General features: G+C 32.0%; 1 protein-coding gene across 1 annotated transcript; it reads right to left on the bottom strand.

Annotated features, from left to right (window-relative positions):
* Nucleotides 1–1,842: 1,842 nt before the first annotated feature.
* LOC127712803 (probable serine/threonine-protein kinase roco6) lies at nucleotides 1,843–19,158 on the bottom strand. Its single transcript, XM_052219414.1, has 4 exons — nucleotides 18,975–19,158; nucleotides 18,369–18,478; nucleotides 9,615–10,211; nucleotides 1,843–1,875 (listed from the first exon to the last, which is right to left on the bottom strand). The coding sequence occupies exons 1-4, from the start codon at nucleotides 19,156–19,158 to the stop codon at nucleotides 1,843–1,845; spliced, it is 924 nt and encodes a 307-aa protein (XP_052075374.1).
* Nucleotides 19,159–26,435: the final 7,277 nt, after the last annotated feature.

The following is a 26,435-nucleotide window of genomic DNA, read 5'->3' as shown; positions in this document are numbered from 1 at the left end:
GTTTGGAATTAGCCACTAGCTCCAAACTAAATGTATTTATACAAGAAAATTGACAGGTCAGGAAAGGCCAAGATTGAAAATTATTGTGTGAGGCACAGAAACAAATGTTTTGATACAAATGCAATCAATCAATATCATTGGGGATATGTTTTTGAAAATAAAATGAATGATTAGTTGTGGTTTGCTTTATGTCCAGTGGCAAACATCTCATGCGTATTCTGGAAGAGAACAAAATAACAATTAATATGAAAGGTAGGTCCTGCAATAGTCTACTAACCAAAAATGAATTGAAGGTAAAAAATTTTATATAATTCAACAAAATAAATGAATGGAGCAAAACGAGTCGGAGTTTGATCCCCTTTCTATGATAAATGACTATAAATAAATTATAGTTGACCGTTTAACCCTTATGTCTATAAAAAAAAATACCTATAGTATGAGCTGTTTAAAAAAAGAAGATGTGGTATGATTGCCAATGATGCAACTCTCCACAAAAGACCAAATAACACAGATATTAACAACTATTGGTCACCGTACGGCCTTCAACAAGCAGGAAAGTCCATACCGCATATTCAGATATAAAAGGCCAATAATGACAAATGTAACAAACAATTCAAACGAGAAAACTAACGGCCTAATCTATGTACAAAATAATTAACGAAAAAAAATATGTTACACAGCAACAAACGACAACCAGTGAATTACAGGCTCATGACATTAGACATGCACATACAGAATGTGGCGGGGTTAAACTAGTTTGAAGGCGTTAACCTTCAACTAACCTGGGACAGTGACGTAACAGTACAAAAATAAGAACAAATATAAAAATCAGTTGAAAAAAGGCTTAACTCATCAGATGGATACAAATAGAAATTATATGAATTCTTAAGCTGAATGTTGAATTGGCAAAGCATGCAAAGCTATCTATTTTTAATGGTATTGTATTATTGTATGATGAGTGTGTATACAAAGATCATTTCTGTGGTGAAATTGAAAAAAAAAAAATAGAACATTTAAAAAAAACTCCTACAATAGTGGTAGACTGGGATGAAGGCGGACAATTTGAAATATCACTGAAAAATCAGGATCATTTTAAAGGGACAGAAATTGCAGCAGGTCACTTAGGGACCCCTGAAAAAATTGTCATAAGGATTCTTTAACATGCAAAGGGCGTGGCACTTTCTTTGCATGATGCGTTGGATTCTTGAAATTTGAGCATAACAATTATATTGATGTATTTTTAGCAGCCAACTAAAAAAAGTTGGCACACTGACAATTTTTTAGACAGGGTAACAGTAAAAGGAAGTATATACCTATAAATTAATTTTAAATAAAATCCCAGCACAAAAAAGATGATTAATCCAACTTGGTATTCATTTTAACAAAAACTTCAAATTTTACTTCAAATTCGAAACAGAACTCAATGTTGATAGCATATAATACATGATATAAAGTATTTTTTTACTGAATCCGATTACAAAAAATTCTTAAAAGTTTTGATTTTTGCCAGCAACAAAATTATTATTCCATAAAAACAAAATAATAATATGCATAAATTTGGATAACGCTCTCATTTTGATTAAATCCTAATATATTATTTTATTGTAACTGTTAATCTAGAAAATTTGTGCACACATGCCATAAGATACCATTTCAAAATGGTTTACAATTATATAACGTTGGTCAGTTCCACTGCTTGCATCTCTGATGCTAACGTATCACTGTTTCATTCTTTCACTGTACGTACTAACACCATCAAGAGTGAAAGATTTGTTGACTACACTATTCACAATACACAGAGTCTTTTGATGACTGACTAAGATGACGTTAACTTCAAGTATATCATCCTGCTACATCCATAGCATATGTTGTTACCTACAAAACAATTGAACATTGAATCATACATTTCATAGTAGTGTTTTTTTTCTGAAAGAAAACATAGCCTTTTATGGCCTTACTTGACATTTACTTGACAGTACAAGCTTAAAGCATATTTTCGTGAAATTGCCTACGCTGTTTTAAAATATTCTATATGATTTTTATCAACGTCAAGCAAAAAATGCTAGCAATTAAATCACATGTCATCAGAAAGCTTGAAACTTATAAAAAAAGCAAAAAACTATGATTTGATCACAAATTAGAAAGGAGAAATTCAGTGTCCTTATCTATTCCCTAACTCTTCATAGGTTTCCAATTTCTTTATATTGTATCCTACCCTTTTTGTCCAATAAGTTTCTATATTGTTAAAATTGTCCTGCATAGGCATGAGATATTTGCATGATGTTAAGCAACAAACAGCTATCATTGAAAAAAACAAAATATGAACATTTGGAAGGGTGCCAATATATTTCTATTTTATCTTCTGGTCTAAAAATTTCAGCAGTGATCAACAAACCTGTAATCAATGTATTGTTTCACATTTTGTTATTTTATAAATCGTATGGGTTTTGCTCATTGTTGAAGGCAGAATGGTGACCTATAATTACATATATCCACTTTATAGGGAATCAGGCGGATAGTTGTCTCATTGGCAATCATATCACATCTCCATATTTTGTGGATATGCATCATGTTCATGTTATACATGTATGTACATGTACTTATTATAAGAAATAAATGTCACTGAGTTATCTTTTTTCGAAGATATACAACCTCTCATATTGTAAAGCTCTCTCAGACAAAATATTGTTTTATCTCTTTTGCTGATCTTCTAGTCTTTTTCATTAGAATTACATCATTTTGTGGATCAACTAATTGGTCTGGAGCTATAGTATCAGAAGTAAATTTCAATTAAAAGTATAAAAGACAATTTCTTCACAGAAGGAATGTATATGCCTTTTCAGACATCTCAAGCAGTAAATAGAAAACTGTTTTCAAATCAAGTAATTTAACTATAGCAAGTTAAAACATGTTGACAGTGTACATATCTTGGAAAGTGTCCTTTCACAGTTTTCACGTACATATATTTAGTGTAAAAAAGTTTATTTATGAACGATGGATCTATCTCAGTGCTACTTATATTTTTAAAATATATATTTTTAGGGGTACCAAATACTTGGACTAAAATAGAGTTGGCTCGTTTAGTTTTCATAAAATGTTTACAAAATATTTTCTTTGACCTGTTGACAAAAATAAGAGAACTTCTAGAAATTTAAACCACAAAGTTTACAGAAATAATTCCATTGGATATATACATGTATCAGTTTGACAAACACAAAGTTTGATCATTGACAAGCTTGATTTTTCGTTACGAATAGTTTGTGATTTAAACGGTCAAATCATTTTGTAATGCATGTACAAGTCAGCCTGAGATATTAAAACTACTAACTTTCTGGCACTCATTTTTGATGCAGACAAAATTTTGTAGTCATTGTGTCCAATATTGCTGCCATTTGTATTGTACAAGCAATCCTGAGTTATAGGATATACTGATTTATTATGCGGCTGTACAAATTTTCATGATAAAGTGCAAACATGGGCAGTTTTGGTTGATGCGGTCAAATAATATTTGTTATACAAGCCAGCCTAAGATATCAGAACTACTGATTTTTTGTGAGAAGTCAATATTTTGAATAAGAGAGGACATGCTGGCACTGTAAATTGATGTTGACAAAAAAATCTATTGTCATTGTGTTCCAATATTGCTGTCATTTGTATTATACAATCCTTACTGAGTTGAATTTACTGATTTATTATGCCGCTTTACACATTTTTTATAAAAAAGTGCAAATATAGTTATTTTCGGTTGTTGCGTTTAAATGTTTGTGTTATACGAGCCCAGCTGAGATATAAAAAATACTGATTTTTTGTGACAAGACAATAATTTGAAAAAGAGGGATCAAGTACCGCCAATTAGGGGTCACCATTTGATATTCTTGGGGGGAGGGGGTAGGTGGATTTCTTTCCACACTGATCATTACAGCTGTTGCATGTGTACTATCCTGCATTTTATGTTGCAGAATATTTAGTGCCATCCTGTTTTGTGCACAGTCATTTATTTTGAAAATACACCTTCCCCCATCCCTTTCAACAAAAAGAATCAAATGGTTGTCCCCTTAGAAAATAATTTTGTAGTTTTGTAATTTTCAACATATTGAATTTAAGAAGTATTATGTAGATGTAGATTTTGTTATTTTTTGTGGGGACATGATGTAAATAATAAATTGTAGCTATACTAACCTGGGCCAATGAAATGTACAATGCTTCTTGCCGTGAAGACATGTTGGACCTGTTGCTCATTCAAACAGTGGTTTTGCTTTCTAAGAATTATTGTTGTGAACTGCTAAACTGGATGGTATTAAACGTTTAACCGATCGCTAGCTGTCTACTATATTCACGATTGTTTAGTTCAACTTCATGTAAATAGTTTTTCACAAATTACAATATCAAAAATATCATGACAGGACACAAATGTTCAGACAACAGGCAACCCAAATCTAAGAACAACTTTATCATCTTACCCCCATTAATTTCTTTACACTAAAAGATATTTTGCTACAAGGAGTTTTTACACGAAATTCAGCAAAACAGTTTGGTAGCAGATAGCTTTCTGCCATATTATTTTCACTGAACACTTTTTTACCTCTGCAATAAAGAGTTCAAAATAGACCAAAGGGAGATAATTCGTTTAGTAAGGATTATTGCGCAATGATATTTTTTTAGAAATTAAATTAATTACAAGTTTCTAGGTAGATTCCTCATATTTTTTTTTGAAAGAAAAAAGACTAAAATTATTTTTTTTTGTGTTTTTTTTTTAAAGATGTAGCCGCATAAGTTCACAACACTACACCAAAAATTGTATAAAAAAAAAAATCCCAATTTGTTCCCTGTTACCATGGTAACCGACGAATAAATATATCGGTTAGGATTTTTTTTTCTGACCAAGGTATTAGGATCTCCATCTCCTCCAATTTTCAGCAAGATAGGTCACTATGTGTGCCAAAAAAGTTGAAGTTTTTACAAAGAATATGTATTAACATTTTGTTTTTAATTTACTGGTAAATGGACTGACTTTTTAAGCCAACATTACACTTTTACACTGACAGCAGCAATCGTAGGTGAGAGACAATGTTCCGCGGAACGCCTTACACATTTTCTTGATTTGCCTTCATGAGGAACAAACTGAATATTTATAAGCCAATGATGTGTAAGAACCGATTTGTTTTTTAAAGAGATATATCACCAAAAAAATAAGCTTACACATGTTACAATAATAATCAAATCCATCTAAAGTCAACTTTGCCAAAGTGAGTTCAATCTTTTTTTTTTAATCCTTTATGAATGTATATATATATATATATATGTATTAACCATGTATCTCTAACACACTGAGATCCAGTGGGCATATATATTGTATGGTTGTCACTTGTTTAGACTTGTTTGTATGATATACTTATTTCTAGTGACTGTATAATGAATTGGTTCATTATCCCATACGGTATATAATAATTGTTGAGTTAGATTGCTGACAAATAAATATACATTGTGTATAAAATGATAATATAACATCTTCACACGCTTAAAACACGTGTCTTGTGTCTATCTCTAGATTCGCCTTCCGTGACAAGGTAACACTACGACTATTGAAGTTATATTTTTAATATAGCGGATGTGGTCGAGTGGTCTAGAGCGCTGGACATGAGGCTAAGCGATTGGTGCTGTAGTGTATCAAAGGTGTGAGTTCGAATCCCGCTGAGGGACGGACAAAAATTTGTCAGCAGAAAAATCTATTTCTAGCACTGTTGGGTGTAATTTTCAGACTTATATAAATATTTGTATTAACCATGTATCTCTAACACACTGAGATCCAGTGGGCATATATATTGTATGGTTGTCACTTGTTTAGACTTGTTTGTATGATATACTTATTTCTAGTGACTGTATAATGAATTGGTTCATTATCCCATACGGTATATAATAATTGTTGAGTTAGATTGCTGACAAATAAATATACATTGTGTATAAAATGATAATATAACATCTTCACACGCTTAAAACACGTGTCTTGTGTCTATCTCTAGATTCGCCTTCCGTGACAAGGTAACACTACGACTATTGAAGTTATATTTTTAATATAGCGGATGTGGTCGAGTGGTCTAGAGCGCTGGACATGAGGCTAAGCGATTGGTACTGTAGTGTATCAAAGGTGTGAGTTCGAATCCCGCTGAGGGACGGACAAAAATTTGTCAGCAGAAAAATCTATTTCTAGCACTGTTGGGTGTAATTTTCAGACTTATATATATATATATATATATATATATATATATATATATATGTAGGACTCGGAGGTACGATGGGGACGCTGAAGTGCGATGGTCACACTGAAGTGCGATGGTCTACGCCGAAGTGCGATGGTCCGTTCGCTGATGTGCGATGGTCTATATGACGCGTGATAGCTAGTTTAAAATCTACAGATGTGCAATTATTATGAGCAGTATAGTTGGTATATAGGTTAGCATTCATTATTGTCTATGTATGTCATTTGTTACAGTTGCATACAAAATGAACGATAGTCCTCTTTGATTTTCTGCATGTGGAATTAATTCTGAGATAACATTTATCTGTACTTTGTTCCTCTCACGAGATCCTCGTTTACCGTTATATTAGGAGAGTCTGCGGAGCCGTATGTATTTAGAGAATGCCACGCTCCATCGTACGTAGCTTGAAAAAACTTTCGTAGATTTCGAAAAAAAATCCGATACAGAAGGTTTACTTTTCCCTCTCCCCCGATCACAATCCTTTTCCCGAAGTATTAAAGGTGTATAAGTTTATTTTTTTTGTATTTACATTGTATCATAGATCAAATTTATTTGTTCAGTGTATATTCACTGGTGTAAATATGTCTTTTGGTTGAGTTAAGCCATTTCAATTGATATTTTATAGTGTATCTTTCTATGTTGTGATGTTACACTATTGTTTCAGATAAGAGTGAAGGTTTGGTACCATTAAAACGTTTAAACCCGCTGCAATTGTTTGCACCTGTCCTAAGTCAGGTATCTGATGTTCAGAAGTTGTCGTTTGTTGATGTGGTTCAAAAGTGATTCTCGTTTCTCGTTTTTTATAAAGATTAGACCGTTGGTTTTCCCGTTTGAATGGTTTTACACTAGTAATTTTTGGGGCCCTTTATAGCTTGCTGTTCGGTGTGAGCCAAGGCTCCGTGTTGAAGACCGTACTTTGACCTATGATGGTTTACTTTTATAAATTTTGACTTGGATGGAGAGTTGTCTCATTGGCACTCATACCACATCTTCTTATATCTATATAAGCCCTTTATTAACTTAAAAACCCGAAAACTGCTTCTAACAAACAAATTGACTTCGAAATGGAAAGCATTGAAAATATAGTTTATGTAGTCCATCGCACTTCAGCGTCACCACCATCGCACTTCGGCGTAGCTATCAACAAGATAGCGTCACAATGCCACCATCGCACTTCAGCGTGATTAAAAACGCACTTCAGCGTCAAACCATCGCACATCAGCGTGACCATCGCGGTTCGGAGCACCATCGCGGTTCAGAGTCCTACATATATATATATATATATATATATATATATATATATATATATATATATATATATATATATATATATATATATATATATTGAAATAACATTTATGGTACCACATTTTCTGCATCAGAAAAACCTTTCGACCATTAATGTCTCTTCAGTCATGGACTAAATATTTGAACATCCAAACCTTATTGAAAAATGAAAAGCCAATAAAAAAGGGCAAAAAGTGTAGCTAAATACCGGACAATGGAAGCTTGTTACCATGTATTACCATGGATTGATATTCAATATACCATGTTTACATACTTCAAACCTTGAGAGATTAAGAACATCTAATCTGGTCATGTCACAGGCACTTGTCTCGGAATATTTTCCCCCTATATACCTTAATATAACACAAGGTACTTAACTTGCATTTTTGAAAAATGTCACCCAGTCGCAAACTTCCATTATATTTCGATTTCACGGTTGTCAACCACACTAAAACTAAACTGATTTATGTACACAATATTGTTTAACACGCCTACCTTTGTTGTCGGAATCATTCGTAACAGGCCTCCACAAGTATGTCAACCGTTATAGCATGTATTTTGTCTACCAACAACCGATTGGAAATATAAGACTCGCAGTAAATGCTTAATTATAATTGTCCCTTTGGTATCTGCTCCTCTCTTATTTATATATCGGTTTCTGATTGGTCAAAATTTTTAGGAAGGTCTATTGCTAAAAGTAAATGTTTGTTGGAGTTATCTCATTTTAATTGTAAAGTCCAGAGAGAGTCTGAATGACGTTGATTGAATGGGAAAAATTGATTCTAAAAATAAAAACTCGTATTTTTTTTTTCTGAGACAAGTGCATGTGGGTCATGCTTTACGATTAAATTCATGTTTTCAGACACATTTCAACTAAATCATGTATACAGATGGTTGCAACTGTAGCTTTTTAGATTGATTGATTGATTGATTGGTTGGTATTTAACGCCACTTTCAGCACTAATCTGCTATTTCATGGTGGTCGATCACACCTGTCACGTGCGGGATTCGAACTCACAAATTTCAGTATTGATTGGCTAGTGATACAGCAGTTCGACTACTAAGACCACTCGAACACCACAATTGTCATGTTTTACTGAGAACGAATATATCCTTCAAACGCTTAATTGGCTTTTCAAAGATTACAAAATACCAAAAATAAACTGGATAAAAAGGGAATATTAAGTGTGTGACTGTTACAATGCATGCGTTAAGTATCACTTTTAGATGATGTTTAATGTTAACTTAATTGCATCGTAGAGTTTTCAACGCAAATAGACATTTTGTTATACATGTTATAGGACCTCATGACAGGATGTTACACAGTCAAAATTTAGGACACAAACTAAACATTTTGCTTGTTTGTACTAACTACATGTGTATTACTTAGAATAACATTTTTTTCTGTTATTGTACTATATTGGTTTTCACAAAACAAAACAAAATAACAAAAAAAAAAACATAACATATTGTACTTACTATAATTTTTTATCTAAATTCCAAGGCGCTACTAGATCGGTTGATTTATGAACTTGCTTATGTTCTAAACAAAAGTAATCTTCAGCGAGTATCTCTTCCATCTTCTTTCGGTCTATTGAAAAGTCGCCGTGTTTACATTTGAATGCTTTTATATAAGAAATATGCAGTCTGTAGCGGCTACTTAGTTTATTCACAAATTCAAAAAGTCTGGATCCCAAATCCCTTTCTATACCATCTGGCGTTCGAAAATTCCAAACCTGAAGAGCTATTAGATTCGGTGCTTTCACATCCAGTGGAATCTAAATTAAATACACCAATATGGCGATATAATGCATTCCTTTTGGAACGAGTCTCTTGAACTAATATATCACTCACGAAATACTGACTAATATACCATGCCAGAATGTGATTGAAAAAAGCTGGAGGAAGAAAATCAAACTCTAAACATAACCAACTAGTCTTATAAAAAGATTGATTCCCGTCCATAAAATGTTTCTCAACTTCTGCAAAAGAGCAGGCATCCATCATGCATGGCATGTATAATGCAGTTGAATTCTTCAATTTAACAATTATATCGAACCGTTTCATGACTTCAATCAAATGTGTTTTGTTCTCTAAACACTTAAGTTTCGGTTCCTTCATAAATAGGCGGCATATTAGTGAATAAGTCAATTCTCCAGTTTCTGTCAGTTTTTGCCAGTCATCTGAAACTTTGATAACATTTTCAATCTTATCAGAAACAAGACATCGAAATGCATTAACCAACCATTTAGGGTCCAAAATAACAGGATCTCCTATTTTGTCCCCATCAAAGTACACAACTGTTCCAATGTCATGACAGTATTGCAAGCATTGTTTGACATCATCATCCTTGCTAAAGCCAATATCTTCAAATTTTGCAATTTTAAGCAATGTTTCAGTTGATGAAATCGGTACATCACTATCTTTCATCTTTAGTAAGACTTGTTGAAACAAGAGCCATTTAAATGGACAGTCTTTACCCCAATCTTGCATATTCATAGCATGACGTGAAATTTCAATTCTAATCTCTTCAAAGACAACATCAGCATCCTCGGTATTAGAAACAAAATAAATGTTTCTCAAGTGTAATTTCTTTTTCTGTTCTTTCAGAACTTGCCTCAAATTGTCTTTAAATTCTTTCTGTCGTTTTTGTCGTTCTAAAGGTTCCTGCAACACATTTTATGCGTATATCTTTTTTAATATCGAGGATTAAATGTTGGCACAAAATTTACTCATTTCAATTTATATGGGATTTTCTAAATCAAAGTACACGTAAATACACGTGTTGGCAGTCAGCAGGGTTTAAGAACATCCGTTGTTCGACCTGCTTGTCAAATGCGTTTTGTTAAAATAAAATGTTTCACTTTTTTGTTTTTTTGGATAATGTTGTTTGTGCTGTATTTAGACCCCTCTACCAAGAAATTTGTTTGGCATGCACACGTATAAAAATTGCGGATTTTATCCAACGCAATCATAGGTTTGAACGTTGTTTTCAATTTAGACTTGTTTATATAAATATATATATATATACGTCTAAATTGAAAACAACGTTCAAACCTATGATTGCGATGGATAAAAACGTTGGATTAAAACCGCAATTTTTATACGTGTGCATGCAAACAAATTTCTTCGTAGAGGGGTCTAAATACAGCACAAACAACATTTTCAAAAAGACCAAAAAAGTGAAAAAGTATAATTAAACAAAACAGATTTGACTAATAGATCGAAAAACGGATGTTCTTAAACCCTGCTGACTGCCATTGGCGATTGCCAAATACACGGATCACAGGATGTAACAAAATGGATCTTTATTATTAATTTAATACCAAACAGAAAATAATAAACTTATCGCAGACATGAGGTGCAAAGAATTTGTACACCATATCTGGATTTCGACAATTAATGTCTCTTCAGTGATGTTAGCAATCGAAACGGTATTTGGAAGACCATATAATTTACCTCAATTTAGGATAGACTCTTGAATTTTGAAGAGTCGAAATAGGATGAATATATATATATATATGTCTGACTAAATGATTTAAATGATAATTTGTTTTTCTTGTAAATTTTCATATGTATATAATCATCCCTCGAAAAAAAGCCTCCAGCGATTTAGACTTATATTCTTTACTGTATGCATTTAGTGTAAGCTGTTTCAAACGAACTTGTAAGTTTGTGTTTGATTTATTCAAGCTTTTACGCCAATATAAGACACCCGACAAAGTTTTTTTTAAAATAGATATCATTTACAATTAAACAAATACATATGCAGCCACATAGGTATAATTATTTTGTATATTTCTCTCAACCACTGACGATTGTCTGCCAGTTGCTGTGGATGACGTCCGTGCAGTTACCCGTGTAAACATAGTTTAAAATAGGATCATTTGGGAAAATCACTTGAAAATCACTTACAAAGATCCATGGTATATCAAGATGTCTTCATAGTATACAAGAATATTTTCATGACAAAGTAAAATGACAGAAAAGTATAAAAGGTAACTCCATGTTATATCAAAACAATTTATCTTAGTGATAGAGCAAATTGACAGAGTAATATAGTCAAATGTCGTAATAGTATAGAAAATATGCTTCATGATAAATCTCGACCCTTAATGATATGATTATTGTTATCATAAGGCAGCTGTGGCTTCCATAAATTGCGTTCGATCTAGTGATCAGTTTCCATTAGCAAGAACCGGAAATTATTTTTAGATATGAATATCTGTTATCATGTAGGAGTTTGAAGCATATTTTATCTTTTCCGTTTACACTAGTATTCCTAATTATAACATAAGATCGACAGAAATGTTGAAGCCCGCCTCCGGGTGCGAGATGTTCTCGCTGTGCTGAAGACCCGTTGGCGGCCTTCGGCTGTTTTCTGCTCTATGGTCGGGTTGTTGTCTTTTTGACACATTCCCCATTTCCATTCTCAATTTTATTTGTTGCATAAAAAAATTATGATATAGTTGAACGCTGGTACAAATGTCTTGTTTTAAGAAGGATTAAATCATACCCTATAAAACCTTAAATCCCTCTGTTTCAAACAAAACAAATGTTTACTGATTACATTAAAAGGACAAACCAATTATTTTCTTATATAAAAAGTAAAATAACAAAAATACCGAACTTCGAGGAAAATTCTAAAGCAAATGGTAAAATCAAAAGCTCAAACATATCAAACGAATGGGTAACAACTGGCATATTCCTGACTTGGTACAGACATTTTCTTATGTACAAGTACCGAGCCACGTCAAATGAATCACTACAAAAACAAGCAAATATGTCAACAAAGACAAACAAAAAGGCATATAGACAAAGCACATTAGCAAAAACGATAGACTAGAATACAAATATTTACCATAGCACACCAACACAACGACGGGATGTACAATTACCGAGCCACGCCAAACGGACACTGCCAAAAACAGGCCAAACAGCAAAAGCAATAAACTACAAACTTTAAGGCAAACAAAAGAACACTTTAACACGTCACCAAGACGACAAACAACGACACCAGCCAGAATCTACAAAACGAAACAACACGAAAAGACAGCTTCACATAGTACAGTTAAGAGATTGCTTGCACTTACTGAAAACGCGTTAAACATGTTTAAAAGCAAATTTTGATTAACAAATCTACCATGTTTTCTCTGAGTAAAATATAAACCATTCTTATATATTTTTTTATAGAATTGTTCATTTTTTCACATAAGTTAGACTTAATGCAAGTGCCTCCCGGGAAAAATCAAAAGAAACTAGCTAATATTTCCTTAACATCACGTTCCGCTGTATCAATGCGTGATTATTATAACGGTGCAACTCAAGTATTACTAAATATTGTGAAATTGAAAATAAAAAAATAAAGATAAAGTGCAATATTGATTTGAAATTGAATACTTTAATCTCCTTTTCTCTACTGCTTGGTTTGATGATAATTGTCCATAGATCGAAATTAAATCATAACTAAAATTAAATCAAAGCATTACAACGATAATTTTTATAACTTTGTTTTTTTAAGAGTAAAATGTATGAAAAATATAATTGAGATATAACACTATTAAAATATTTTTCTCTGAACTTCCTGTGTCCAACTAGATAAATATATTCATGTATTAGATACAAAACAAAGGTGACAAAGAAATAGGCCGGTAACAACTGTGCCGGATAGTTTTTCTGCACGAGTAGTCAGGTGAAGGTCCGAGGCGATAGCCGAGGACCTTGACCTGACTACAAGTGCAGAAAAACTATACGGCAACGGTTGTTACCGGCCTGTTTCTTCGTTACCTTTGTATTGTATCTGACTTGTACGACGTTTCAAGAAAGAATTAGTACATTTTGCATTTAGAAGAGGTATCAAAATTAAACAGATTAGAAACCTAAATGGACATATACCAGTTAATGTAAGTTAATGTGTTTTTCAACAGACTGTCGGAATTCCAATGGGAACCAATTGTGCCCCTCTTCTTGCCGACTTGTTTCTTTATTATTAATCGGCTGACTTCATACAAGAACTTCTTAGGAAGAAAGATAAGAAGTTAGAAACATCCTTTAACTTTACGTTCCGCTATATAGATGATGTTCTCTCACTACATAATACAAAATTTGGTGACTATGTTGAACGAATCTATCCCATCGAACTAGAGATAAAGGATACTACAGATACAGTTAAGTCTGCCTCATATCTTGACTTACATCTAGACATTGACAATGAGGGTCGGTTGAAAACAAAACTTTACGACAAAAGAGATAATTTCAGCTTCCCAATTATTAACTTTCCATTTCTATGTAGCAACATTCCAGCAGCGCCTGCATACGAAGTATAAATCTCCCAATTGATACGATATTCCCGGGCTTGTATTTCCTATCATAATTTCCTTGATAGAGGATTGCTGCTCACAGGGAAGCTATTAAACCAAGAGTTCCAAATGGTGAATTTGAAATCATCCCTTCGTAAATTTTACGGACGCCATCACGAGTTGGTAGACCGTTATGGAATAACCGTTTCGCAGATGATATCGGATATGTTCCTTATGTCGTAACTACAATACCCTTCCCTTTTCACGAATATGACCTACCGAATTAGACTATTTACCGGATTTGTAATAACATAAGCAACACGACAGGTGCCACATGTGGAGCAGGATCTGCTTACCCTTCCGGAGCACCTGAGATCACCCCCAGTTTTTGGTGGGGTTCTTGTTGCTTAGTCTTTAGTTTTCTATGTTGCGTCATCTGTACTATTATTTGTCTGTTTGTCTTTTTATTTTTGGTCATGGCGTTGTCAGTTTGTTTTCGATCTATGAGTTTGACTGTCCCTCTGGTATCTTTCGTCCCTCTTTTACAGTTTAAACACACTTTTTTTTCACTTCCCTTCAGCCCAGAGTTTTTTTTCAAGAAATTCAAGAATCTAATAGTTTATAAAAAAGAACCATGTCAAGTAAAAGATGAATGTCGTACACATTTGAGACTTTTTAAAATGCAACTTTGCAAGTAAGTAATGTATGAAAAAGATTTCAGAGGTAAGCAAGCTAACATATTTTTTTTGGGAAAAAACGGAAAAGGGAGGGAGGGGGTTAAATAAATTTTAAATAAACATGCTTGATCCTTTTTTTGTTGAAAAAATGCGGGATGTGCCATTCCAGCCCCCAATTCTCCCTTAAAAAAAATAATAAAAATCGTACATTTGCTCCAAAATATATGAATGCAAGATATATGAATTCAATAACAATAAAAATGTATCAAAAGAATGAATTTCCTATTTCATTAGTGAATGAAATGTTATGAAAAAATGGATTTTGTCTTGTTATTAGATATAATTTAGATAGGCATATATTTTGGATTTAAAACAAAATATTCATGCTTGTAGGTTTTTATATGTCTCTGATAATGTTGATCAGCATTACACACGTGTCACAATATGATCCAATCGCAGCTTACCGTCCAAAATTGGTGACATAAGTTGAATGATTTTCTTCAAGATTTGCTGCCTTTTAACATGTATTACACGGACACTTTTTATTTATAGGATCAATCGTGGATTGGTGAGTTGATAGGGATTTTAACATTTGATTAGATTTGATTTTTTTATATATATTTCCTGTCTTTCTTATTTAAATATCAACGTCGGTAGCAGCATTTCTTTACTTTCAACATTGTCCAGAATACTATTCATGTCCATATATTGAAAAAAAAAATACATTTACGGACCGACCATTTAGCTTCACGGGTATGTATTTTCCTGAGTAAGAAAATAAATTATTTAGTTTTTCAACGCTAATACCCATATATGTTTTTTCGAAATTAGCACTATTATACACGGTATTCGGAAAATCAGGAATCAGAACATTATTTTCTCATCTTCTTGACCACAATATATTTTTTCTCATAAAATTGGGGATCAGAATATTTTTTTAAGAATAAACCATTACCCCCCTTTTGAAGTTAAAGGTTCGATCCCTTAATATACTGATATGAATAGTAATATACTGGAATTGTTTGAAAAAAATATAGTTATTGATGCTAACGTAAATAGTTTAATAAAAAATACAAGAAATATGTCAGTGAAACAAAAATTTCAAATCTAATTGAAATTTTAAGTGCCCATGAACTCACTATTCATGCACGAGTGAGTCTATTCATAAAAAGTGTCCGTGTAACAACTAAAAAGTGTCCGTGTAACACTCGTGAATGTATTGTTTTTCTATAGCTCTGCGGGGGGCAGAGTCGTACAACATATATATATATATCTCCATTTTTATTAAAGATGAAATTTAAACACAATAAGACTAACAAGAAAATATCTCTGTATTACTGCAAAATTATTACACTAGGGTTTTCGATATCACACATTAGTCAAAACATTTACTTAATCGTTTCAAGGACATCATTCGTAAATCAACATGCAAACATCTTATACGTTCAGGTATTTCACATCCAATCTTTTGTGGTAATATTCTATACAAAGCACAACAATGTCGTCATTCACACCAAATGCTAACCAAACGTTTAAACAGACTTATTCAGAAGGGATATAGTTACCATACTGTTGTCAGGTCATTAAAGATCGCATATTTTGGTATTTATATTGATTCACTCATAGGGTCTTTGCATCGGAAATAAACACATTTATTCTAAAACCAGTTTTTTGAAAGAAACGTGTTATGTTCTTCTCGTATATTTTATGATGGTATGATACTAAATCCCTAACGGGAGGGATTTTGCTTGATTTTCGTCTGATGAAGACATAATCTTTCAATCAGTTTGATTGAGATCTGGAGCTGGCATGTCAGTATCTGGTAGTAGTCCTTTGTTTATCTATGGATCATTGTCATTTTGCCTAATTTCTTTTGTTACCTATTCTGACATTGGACTCGGATTTCTTTTAAACTGCGTTTTACTGTGCGTATTGCTGTGGGTTTGTTTATTCTACATTGACTAGAGGTAAAGGGGAGGGTAGAGATCTCCGGATAATGAATTGACAAAATAATGACAAACATGTAAGATTGCACAATATTTATAAACCGCAAATCAATGTGTATTGTTAATTACCTATTATGAGTCAAACAGCGATCCTTATACATCCTGATATATCTAATAAAATTTAAAAAAAAGTAAACTAACAAAAATACCGACCTCCTATTTCCAAGGAAAAATCAAAACGGAAACTCCCTTAACAAATGGCAACATCAAAAGCTCAAACGCATTAAACGAATGGAAAACAACTGTCATATTCATAATTTGGAACAGGCATTTCCTTAAGATGAAAATCCTAGATAAGACCCGATTTTATAGCTAGCTAAACATCGCACTTGTATTGCAATCGCGTAAAATTACATTATATGTACAACAATGTGTGAACAAAACAAACCGACATGAATAAACAATTATTGAAGTGTGTAACCAGTATCTTTCGTCGTTCAAGTTGAACAATAAAACGAAACAAAACGAAAAGACAGCTTCACATAGTACAGTTAAGAGAGAGCTTACACTTACTGTAAACGCGTTAAACATGTTTAAATGCAAATTTTGATTAACAAATCCACCATGTTTTCTATGACTAAAATATCAACAAATTGCACAAACATATTATGTCAAGGTTTAATCATCGACAGCATGCAGAAGATAAAGGGACAACAAGCTTTTTCAACAACATAAATTGTTTGATCAATTAAATTACTTTTTCGAAACTTTATAATTTGAATTAAGACTTAAAAGTAATCATCCAACAGGATTTACACATGATAAAGTCGTACCGTTTAAATTAAACATTTATTTCAACTCTTTTGTTAACGAATTTTTCATGTTCTAATTTGAAACTTAGATGAACATTGCGATTCTTATTTCAAATGTGTTAAATTATTCATTATATGATCGAAGCTAAACATGTAAAATATTTAAACGATCTGAACATGCTTCAGTACATGTTAGTAGACTTTTTTAACAAATTTGAGTCAAAATATTTATTCTTCCCTTCGACATACATTTCTGATGGCGACAAAACTATACAGTTGGACTACGACAATTAAAGAAAGAATTATCGGTCTTCACTAATTGTTTATTTAGGGTGACAATAGTTGACTTATAACATATACTACCTTAGATAGGTTACAAGAAGTAACAAACAGTTTGATTCAAAGATTTGCCATCTCTCCTAAAATGCTTCCAGTAAGTCAATGCCAGTAGGTTTTATCAGATTCAGTTTGCTCTTATATGTGTTTCCTCATTATGCAAAGTTAGTTCAACTTCAGAATAACAGTTCGATAGTAATAGGTCTTAACTGTTTTAATTTACTAGGAATTTGGTTTTCAAGTAATACAAATGAAGTCCAGGTTTTAATACAGTTTTTTTTTCATTTGAAATATCAATCATCTTTAATGGTCATGATGGTTACACGTCTTGGTGGTTTTTAATTAACAAATATCTTTATTTAGAAATCAAGCATTAACTAATCTGGTTTTATTTATATGTAAAGCCTTAATTGCTAATTACGTTCATCAAGGCAACTATGTACATAGAGTCACTAGTGCTGCAACTTCTACTATTTGTTAGGCATTATAAAAGATAACTCCCGCATTGATATTCTAAATTTCTAATGTTCTGTTCTCAGTTTTACATTCGTGTTTTTATCTAGGTCATAGCGATGTTTATCTCATATATTCGTACTTTGACCTATAATGGTTTACTTTTATAAATTTTGACTTGGATGGAGAGTTGTCTCATTGGCACTCATACCACATCTTCTTATATTTATTATAGACTCTTATTTGCCCAAGTAAGTTCTACCTTGTGTATGTATTAAAATATCATGAACTCACAATTTACCTTAAATTTGTCTTCGTTTGTACATACAACTATGATTGGGGGGTCTAATCGGCCTTTCACTCTAGTGGACCAGTAACAATGAATAACGTCAAACCAGAACCTAACATACTCTGTAAAGAGAATGTGTATTCGGAGGTATACAATACTAGCAGTAACTTTAACAAGTATAAGTATAACAACAAATTACTAACGTTTGTATTTGAATCATAATATTTTTTCTATATTTTGTAATAGGTCATTTGCAAAATCTATAGAACATGTAATCAAGAATTTGAATATTTCATTAATAATACAGGCATGCGAAACAGAAGCACATTCACAATCCAATAATCTATCTGACATGGTATAATCAATATAGTTCTATACACATAAGAGGTCAAAGCTGTCTTTCTGTGAACAAAATAAATTGTTAAATTGATCAATAATTCGATTTCATACTTGACTATTTCATGAAAGTCCATTGTAGATCATCATTTCATCATAAGAATTTGTTCGCGGAAAGTACTCAGTATCAGCATAACATTTATCCATGAAAAGATAATCGAATTAATAAACACATGGAAGCTAAATATTGAGGTTGTGTCTATAAATTGAAGAAAAACTTACGTGCCGAATCTTCAAAATTGACCCCTGGCTTCTCAGCAGTGCTGAACTTTAAACTATCTGTTACCAGCAAATAAACTGCACATTTTGACATGAAGACTTGATGTGTAGCATAAAAATCCTTCTGGCCAGCGAAATCCCATAACCAACAGAACGCCTTTATGTCATCCTGATCCTTTTTCCTCATTGGAAGAGATTTTATAATTTTAGAGGTCATTTTTTTTATATTCTCATCGTTAACAGGGTAAGAATAAGTTTCAGGTTCATTGCTGTTTTTGTTACTGTCATATATTTTTTCAAAATCAATAATTAATGGTCGTGTCTGATTGAAATCGGTCCATACTGTTTCTTTATTGTCTACTTTTTCGGATATAAAAGAATGAAGATTTGCTCCATTGATGTCAAAATCTGCTGTGTAGTCAATATTCTCGTCAAATATGTGTTTAGCATCTCTGTCATCAGAATTTGTGAAAATATTTTTGTCTGATTCACTACTTGATTCATCTGTGTTGAATCCAGAAGCCACTTGATCGACATCATTTTCAGCTGCTACTTTTTCAAAATGCTGATTCCTCCCTTTATACACTTCCTGAATTAATCTGGTAAGATCATCGTCTTTCTCTGTTTGCATAAAAAAAGAAAGAAGATGAATAGACATGTCAACCTATAGTAAATTGTATACCTTTTTGTTTATAACTTTCTTCTTTGTAGAGTAAAGATGACTCTATTGCAGGAAGTACAAACAAACAGGAATATATATGCAATACACAATGTTGTTGTTTGCTTTATCTTGAAATTATAAAACAACAACGCCGATTAACTGTTGTCGTTATTAATTTGCAGCGTTATCCTCCCCCAGCAAACATTGGAACTTTTTATAGAAACTTCTGATCATTTGTTTCAAGTATTGTTGCATCTTTAATTGACAGATTGTTCTAATATTATTCCACCTTGTACAAATTATGAAAGGAAAATGATAACTGTTTTGAAATATCGGCCTTTGCTTGGTTAGAAAACATATGCACATCATTATTATGCAGATACACATTTCAGTATCTGGTCACCTCTGTTACCTGCATTTAACATACTGGTTATCTGATGCAACGAAAAGTTTAGTATTTATACATTGCATTGCTAAAATCTTTTATGAAACTACATTAGTAATCCAACATGTAAAAGTGTACAATTTCCAATCATTTTTTTAATCCTTACGTACCAAAGATTATGATTTAAAACCTAGTACATGAAAATATCAGCAACTTTTAAAAAAGCCAAAAATATAATAGTTATTGTATACTGGAATTGGTAATATTGAAGGTATATAAAAAAATGCTGACGTACAAAAGCTTCTAATTTTCAATCACTGTATCTGAGTTTTAATAGAAAGACAAAAGACATCATGTGCAAGTGATCTCATTTACAAGAATTAGCACTATGAAATTTGAAAAAAATAACAAAATACGAAAAATCAAATTATATCAATTCATATTAGTAATAAACATCATATCCCCTTATATAGTTTGTTCATTTAGTGCACATTTGACAAAACAAATTAATACAATAAATACGATATATATCCAAATGCATTAAGCATGTTGAGATAACGACATAATGATTTAAATATAAATATAAAAAATAAGTTGGTAAATAGAAAACATCTTAAGTTACTGTCGTACGGCTTAGAACTCATTTTACAGGTCAAAAGTTATTGTTTGTGGACATCACATGATGTAGATTGATATCATACAATTATTGTATTTTGATGAGGTAAATATTTGGTTTCATTAACTTTTGAAAAAAAACTGATATTCACTAAGGCCAACGGTCGAAGTGAATATCATTTTTTCAAAAGTCAATTACCGACAGTTATTGTTTCATTCCATTTTCCAAAAGAAAACAATGTATTTAATGTCAAATATTTACCAAAACCAATTGTATATCAATCATTTTACCATTACGTTACATGTAAACGACTGACATTCAGCGCGGTGAATATCACATGTTTGCAGGTGAATATGTTTTTTTTATACAAAATCCATTTTTATGATTTAATAGCAATTGTTCAAAAACCGAAATCAAATTAAAATGTTAAAATGAAAACAACAGTATATTGTTTCCGAAACTGTATTATTGATTTCAATGAATCAGGAATACAGATCTAATTGGAATAGAATGAATAAAACATACAACTAAATCAACGAAAGGCTACTTACTACCACATGGGCTCCATTTCCCATCCGTTATATTGATATTGCATTTCTCGACTTCAATTCCGTCTGTACTCTTTGAAGAAGTGACAGCTTCTTTATTTTGCCACAGTAATCTACGCATTAAACTGGTTTTTCCTACTCCATTTTCACCAATGAAAGCAAGTCTTACAAAATGAAGTTTTCCACATTCACCTTTTAAGAATAGTTCATGTATAAACTTTTGTCTTTCGTCATCTGATAGAAATAAAAAGAAAGAACTGTTTCCTATTAAGCAAACAAAAAGTACATGCAATTTCGTTTAGAATACTGCATTCAATCTTAGTACGGACCTAATAGCTATGTTAGTGGCGCTATATTTGCCGTGAAACTTTATTGAAAATGAATTGCTTTTCTTATTAAGCTTTTTAGTTGAACGATATTTATAAATACACCTCATTTCTAACCAATGAATACTTAGAGAATGTTTATTTATCTATTATTACATTTCCGTTTATTTATAGGGGTATTTCATCTGTTCATCTGGTCATTTACAATTTACAATATGGCTGATTTGGTGTTTAAAACATAATTCGCCTCGCAGATAAGTTTGCTGTAGATAATAGAGAATCGTTTAAACGTACAGTAATATTGAAAATAGTTAGTTCACACTGCATCCACACAGATATCTCACATATCTATACCAACATATAAATTTTATCATAATATTTAAGCATTTGTTTGTATTGCCACTCTATTTATATTCTGCATAACTGTATGCTGTGTTAAAATTTTTAAAACTTAATCTGGTTTGCGGGTGAATTAGTTGAAGAAGATACTCTTTTAAAAACTTTTAGAGATATTTACAAAAGTTAATTTGAACTGCATTCACAAAGATATCACACGATGCTTTCTCATTCTTATAAGTTTAGTCGTTTTACGAATCATTGCGTTTTTTTGTGTAACATATTATTGTCTTTATGAAAGAAGAACGTCTTTAATAAACTGATAGTCAAATTGACAAAAGTAATTTGATCTGCATTCATAAAGATATATAAAAGTCTAACTCTGTTGAAATTGTTTTTTTCGTCTTTCGAACAAGAAACCTTTATAGAAATCAGTGCTTAAGAGAGGCGAAAGATACCAAAGGGACATTTAAACTTAATGACAAGAAAAAGAAATAGACACACAGTCAAACAGAAGTACACTAAACACAACATCGAAAAATAAAGACTGAGCAACACTAACCCCTACCAAAAGGGTGATCTCAGGTGCAACGGAAGGGTATGCATAATCTATGTCTAATTTTTAAATTATTTTTTGTTTTATAATATATTATAATGCCATAGTCTGAGTACAAAAGCAAGAAAAATATTAAAAACGTATTCATTTTTAATTTCAGCTTAAACGTTCTAGTGAGTATCATTATTACTCTGCACGAACTTTTAGTGCAGTATTTGAATTTATCTTTTTGTAATACCGAAATAAATGTGGTACACAATAGTGAGCTGTCTTAAATATGTGTGGGTAATCTTTTTTAAATATTTATATTAATCCGTCAGTCTGAATATAATAAACTATAACTTAAACGGTTATTTGATTTACGGCATTCCCTTCCTTCGAGCTTAATCTAATGATGTAATCTGTTGGTCAATCTCGTTTATTATCATTTGTTTTAAGACTTCTTTAAATTGGAATATGTGTTTATAATCATGGAAAAAAATTATGGAGTCGCCAGTTACCGATTTGTTTGATAGGAACCAGAATATAGTTGGCTGTTTTTTCGATGGTACCAGTGATTTTGGGGAATCTTTGAACAGCAAAACTTGCCAAATCAGTATTTTTGTCTTGTCGTTGATTTTTACTAGACTAAGTGTAGTTGTCATAATAAAAAAAAATAAGATAATTCTTACCAAAGAGGTGAACTGTTAACACTTGTAAAACAATACAAACTGGAAAGAAAAACTGGCAAAAGTTACATTTTGTAAATGTGTCTGTTCCGAATCTTATTTCGGTTACGTTAGTTTAATAAGATAGACTCAATAATGTAAACCGGGAAATTTTCGCGGCAGTTTTATTTTCGCTATTTTCGCGGTAAGAATTGAAACGCGAAAATAAAACGATCGCGAAAATTTCAAGGAAACTCTATTCATAAGATGGAGACAATTCATGTATGTATATGAATCGGATATGTATAGGACCACTGTATAACACCGAGTTTAAATAAAACAGAACTATTCCTTAAATCATAACTGTATTTCTAAATAAAAAGTAGTAATAGAAATCCTGACTTTTTCTCAAGTTAATCTTTTAAAACATGGAATACACCCCAAGCAAGCGGACAATACAGATATTGTTTTGTAAACAACACTGGCTACAGATATGTAAATGACACCTGTCAATCAGTTTTAAAATTATTACCTCATTGTATCTGCTACACAGATTAATCAGATTAAAAGATCGATTAATTAGCATCAATCCTGACAGCATTTAATTCAGTCTTAATTAGGACTTCTTTACTGTTTATTGTGTATGTGTTTTTACAAGCAAACATAACACAACTTTGAATCTCCTTTAACATTAATGAACCGAAAACAAAAGATTTCTGATTGATTTTATCACTTGATTTACGATAATGTAAAGTAGATTTGCTACATGTCTCTTCCTAATTTTCTTTCAATTTTACCCCTTTAATAATTTTACGGCTATAACTTATAGATTTCAATAAACGTGGTTGATATGCCATATGAAGTGAGAAAATTCGTATTGTTTCTTAGATTACTAGATCAAAGTTCATAGCATCTATTTGTATATTAAATTGCGGTGAAACTTTTTGTTATTAAAGTATTAGATTCTGTGCAATATGTCACGTTTTTTCCAAACATTATTTGATAGGCTCTGCAATTTAACAAAGGTGAAATATGTGCTTTGGGTCGTAAAGACTCCTAGGTACACACTTTCGTTTCTAAATTGACATTTATACTCTAATTGCTTACTTTGTCTGTTACTTTCGATGTACTGAACCATGCTATTATTTGTGATGTATGATCTGAAAAAAGGCACACGTACATATAATCTACTATTAACTCAATTACAATTGAAATCAAATCAACAACTTCCTATTTTTTGTTTCATTTGTCCTCAAATGCCTCATTTATTAAAGGTGTGTTTTACCATGCCCACAACAATTTGAACTGCTTGTTTCATTAATACCACTGAATTAATACTTCTGCTGGTGGACTGTTAGTCCCCGAGGATATCACCAGTCCAGTAGCAAGTGCTTCAAGAATGGCATGACAATATCGTGTTTTCCAAAAGTTTGCTGTTGCGAAATTTTGGAAATTATTTTCAATTTTGGAATGCATGTCCCTCATGCAAAGCTCTGATTCCTTGTCAAACCTTATGGTTATATTGTTTTACCTTTTTTTGTTTATAAGGGTTTCATCCTTAAAATACGTTTTGGGTTATTAAATATTTTGACATCAAGCATCATTGAATATATATATATATATATATATAGTCAAATGCGATTTGTTACAATACTAGTATACTTTTCACTTTTTTTGGTCTTTTGGAAAATGTTGTTTGTGCTGTATTTAGACCCCTCTACCAAGAAATTTGTTTTACATGCACACGTATAAAAATTGCGGTTTTTATCCAACGCAATCATAGGTTTGAACGTTGTTTTCAATTTAGACTTGTTTATATTTTTTCGTTTGGGCTTGTATTATATTTTCTTTCGGGTTTATATGATCCGTTCATCCTATTTCGACTCTTTAAAATTCAAGAGTCTATTGTATATTGAGATAAATTATATGGCCTTCCAAATACCGTTTCGATCCTTAACATCACTGAAGAGACATTAATTGTCGACATCCGGATATGGTGTACAAATTTTTGCACCTCATGTTTGCGGTATACCATCATCTCCGCAAGTTTATTGTTTTCTGTTTGGTATTAAATTAATAATTAAGATCCGTTACATCTCGTGATCAATTTATTTGGCAATCGTCAATGGCAGTCAGCAGGGTTTAAGAACATCAGTTGTTCGACCTGTTAGTCAAATGCGATTTGTTACAATATACTTTTCACTTTTTTGGTCTTTTGGAAAATGTTGTTTGTGTTGTATTTAGACCCCTCTACCAAGAAATTTGTTTTACATGCACACGTATAAAAATTGCGGTTTTTATCCAACGCAATCATAGGTTTGAACGTTGTTTTCAATTTAGACTTGTATATATATATAAAGACTGTATATGTTTTCAGTCTTAGAACTATTTACTTAAATGCATTTACACAATATGTCATATGATGCGTGTTTGTTTATATTGAATAAGATACATGCACACAAGCAAACACGGGATGCTTTATAATTACAATGCGACTTTTAATTTAATTGCAAATCTAGGAAAACAGAATTTTCAATTAGAGAACTGACTTACATTTGAGGATGTATTTCCTGACATTTGGGATTCGTTATTATCTCCCCATCATTGACGCAACGATAATCTGCAGAGAAAATATATGAATTTTCTTAGCCAATTTAATTTACTGCATTTTTTTATTGATAGCAAATAGACTTAATTAAGTTAGCTTACATCATAACTAGAATACTATATAAGAATTAAAATATATATTGAACATGTTTATGCTTTGCATCCACTTTTTGTTTCAGGTTTAACGAGTCGATAAGTGAAAAAATACTAAGGTTGACGAAGCTACCAACAATCACGTAATTCGGCAAATTTCATAGTTTGTTTGCATAAAAACCACTCGATAAAGGGTTAATATGACAGACAAAAACCAGAATGTTTCCTCTTTTTAAAACGGTAGTTATTGAACAGCGATTTTAAACACTCACCTGGTGATAGTTTCATACAGTTTTCTTTGTAACACGAGCAATCTTCTTTAAATGGTTCACAAAAACAACCGTTCCTCGGTTTTGAAACAAACGCATATCCCTTTGTGTAATCACATCGACATGCAATATCGTAGTCAAAAGTACCATTGCTGAATACAACCTGTCACTCTTCATCACACTTTGATTTTTGGAAGATACACTCACTGTTTCCATTAGTAGTGAACACAATAGGTTGAAATCTTTCTGCATTACATTCTGCTAGATTAAACAACGGTTGGAACACTAGTTTGCTTCCTTTAATTAGAAAAAAACTTGGTATGTTAAGTATGTACCATCGACAATTTATGTTCTTTTTCAATGAACAGATACAGATTTGATTTGTTTAATTTTCTATAAAGACACGAAAGACTTAATGTT

The sequence above is a fragment of the Mytilus californianus genome, unplaced genomic scaffold (genome assembly GCF_021869535.1).
Source record: "Mytilus californianus isolate M0D057914Y unplaced genomic scaffold, xbMytCali1.0.p SCAF_8, whole genome shotgun sequence".
Classification (NCBI taxonomy): Eukaryota; Metazoa; Mollusca; class Bivalvia; order Mytilida; family Mytilidae; genus Mytilus; species Mytilus californianus.
Note: the sequence above shows the minus strand (reverse complement) of the source record. Positions and strands in the feature narration are given on the sequence as shown.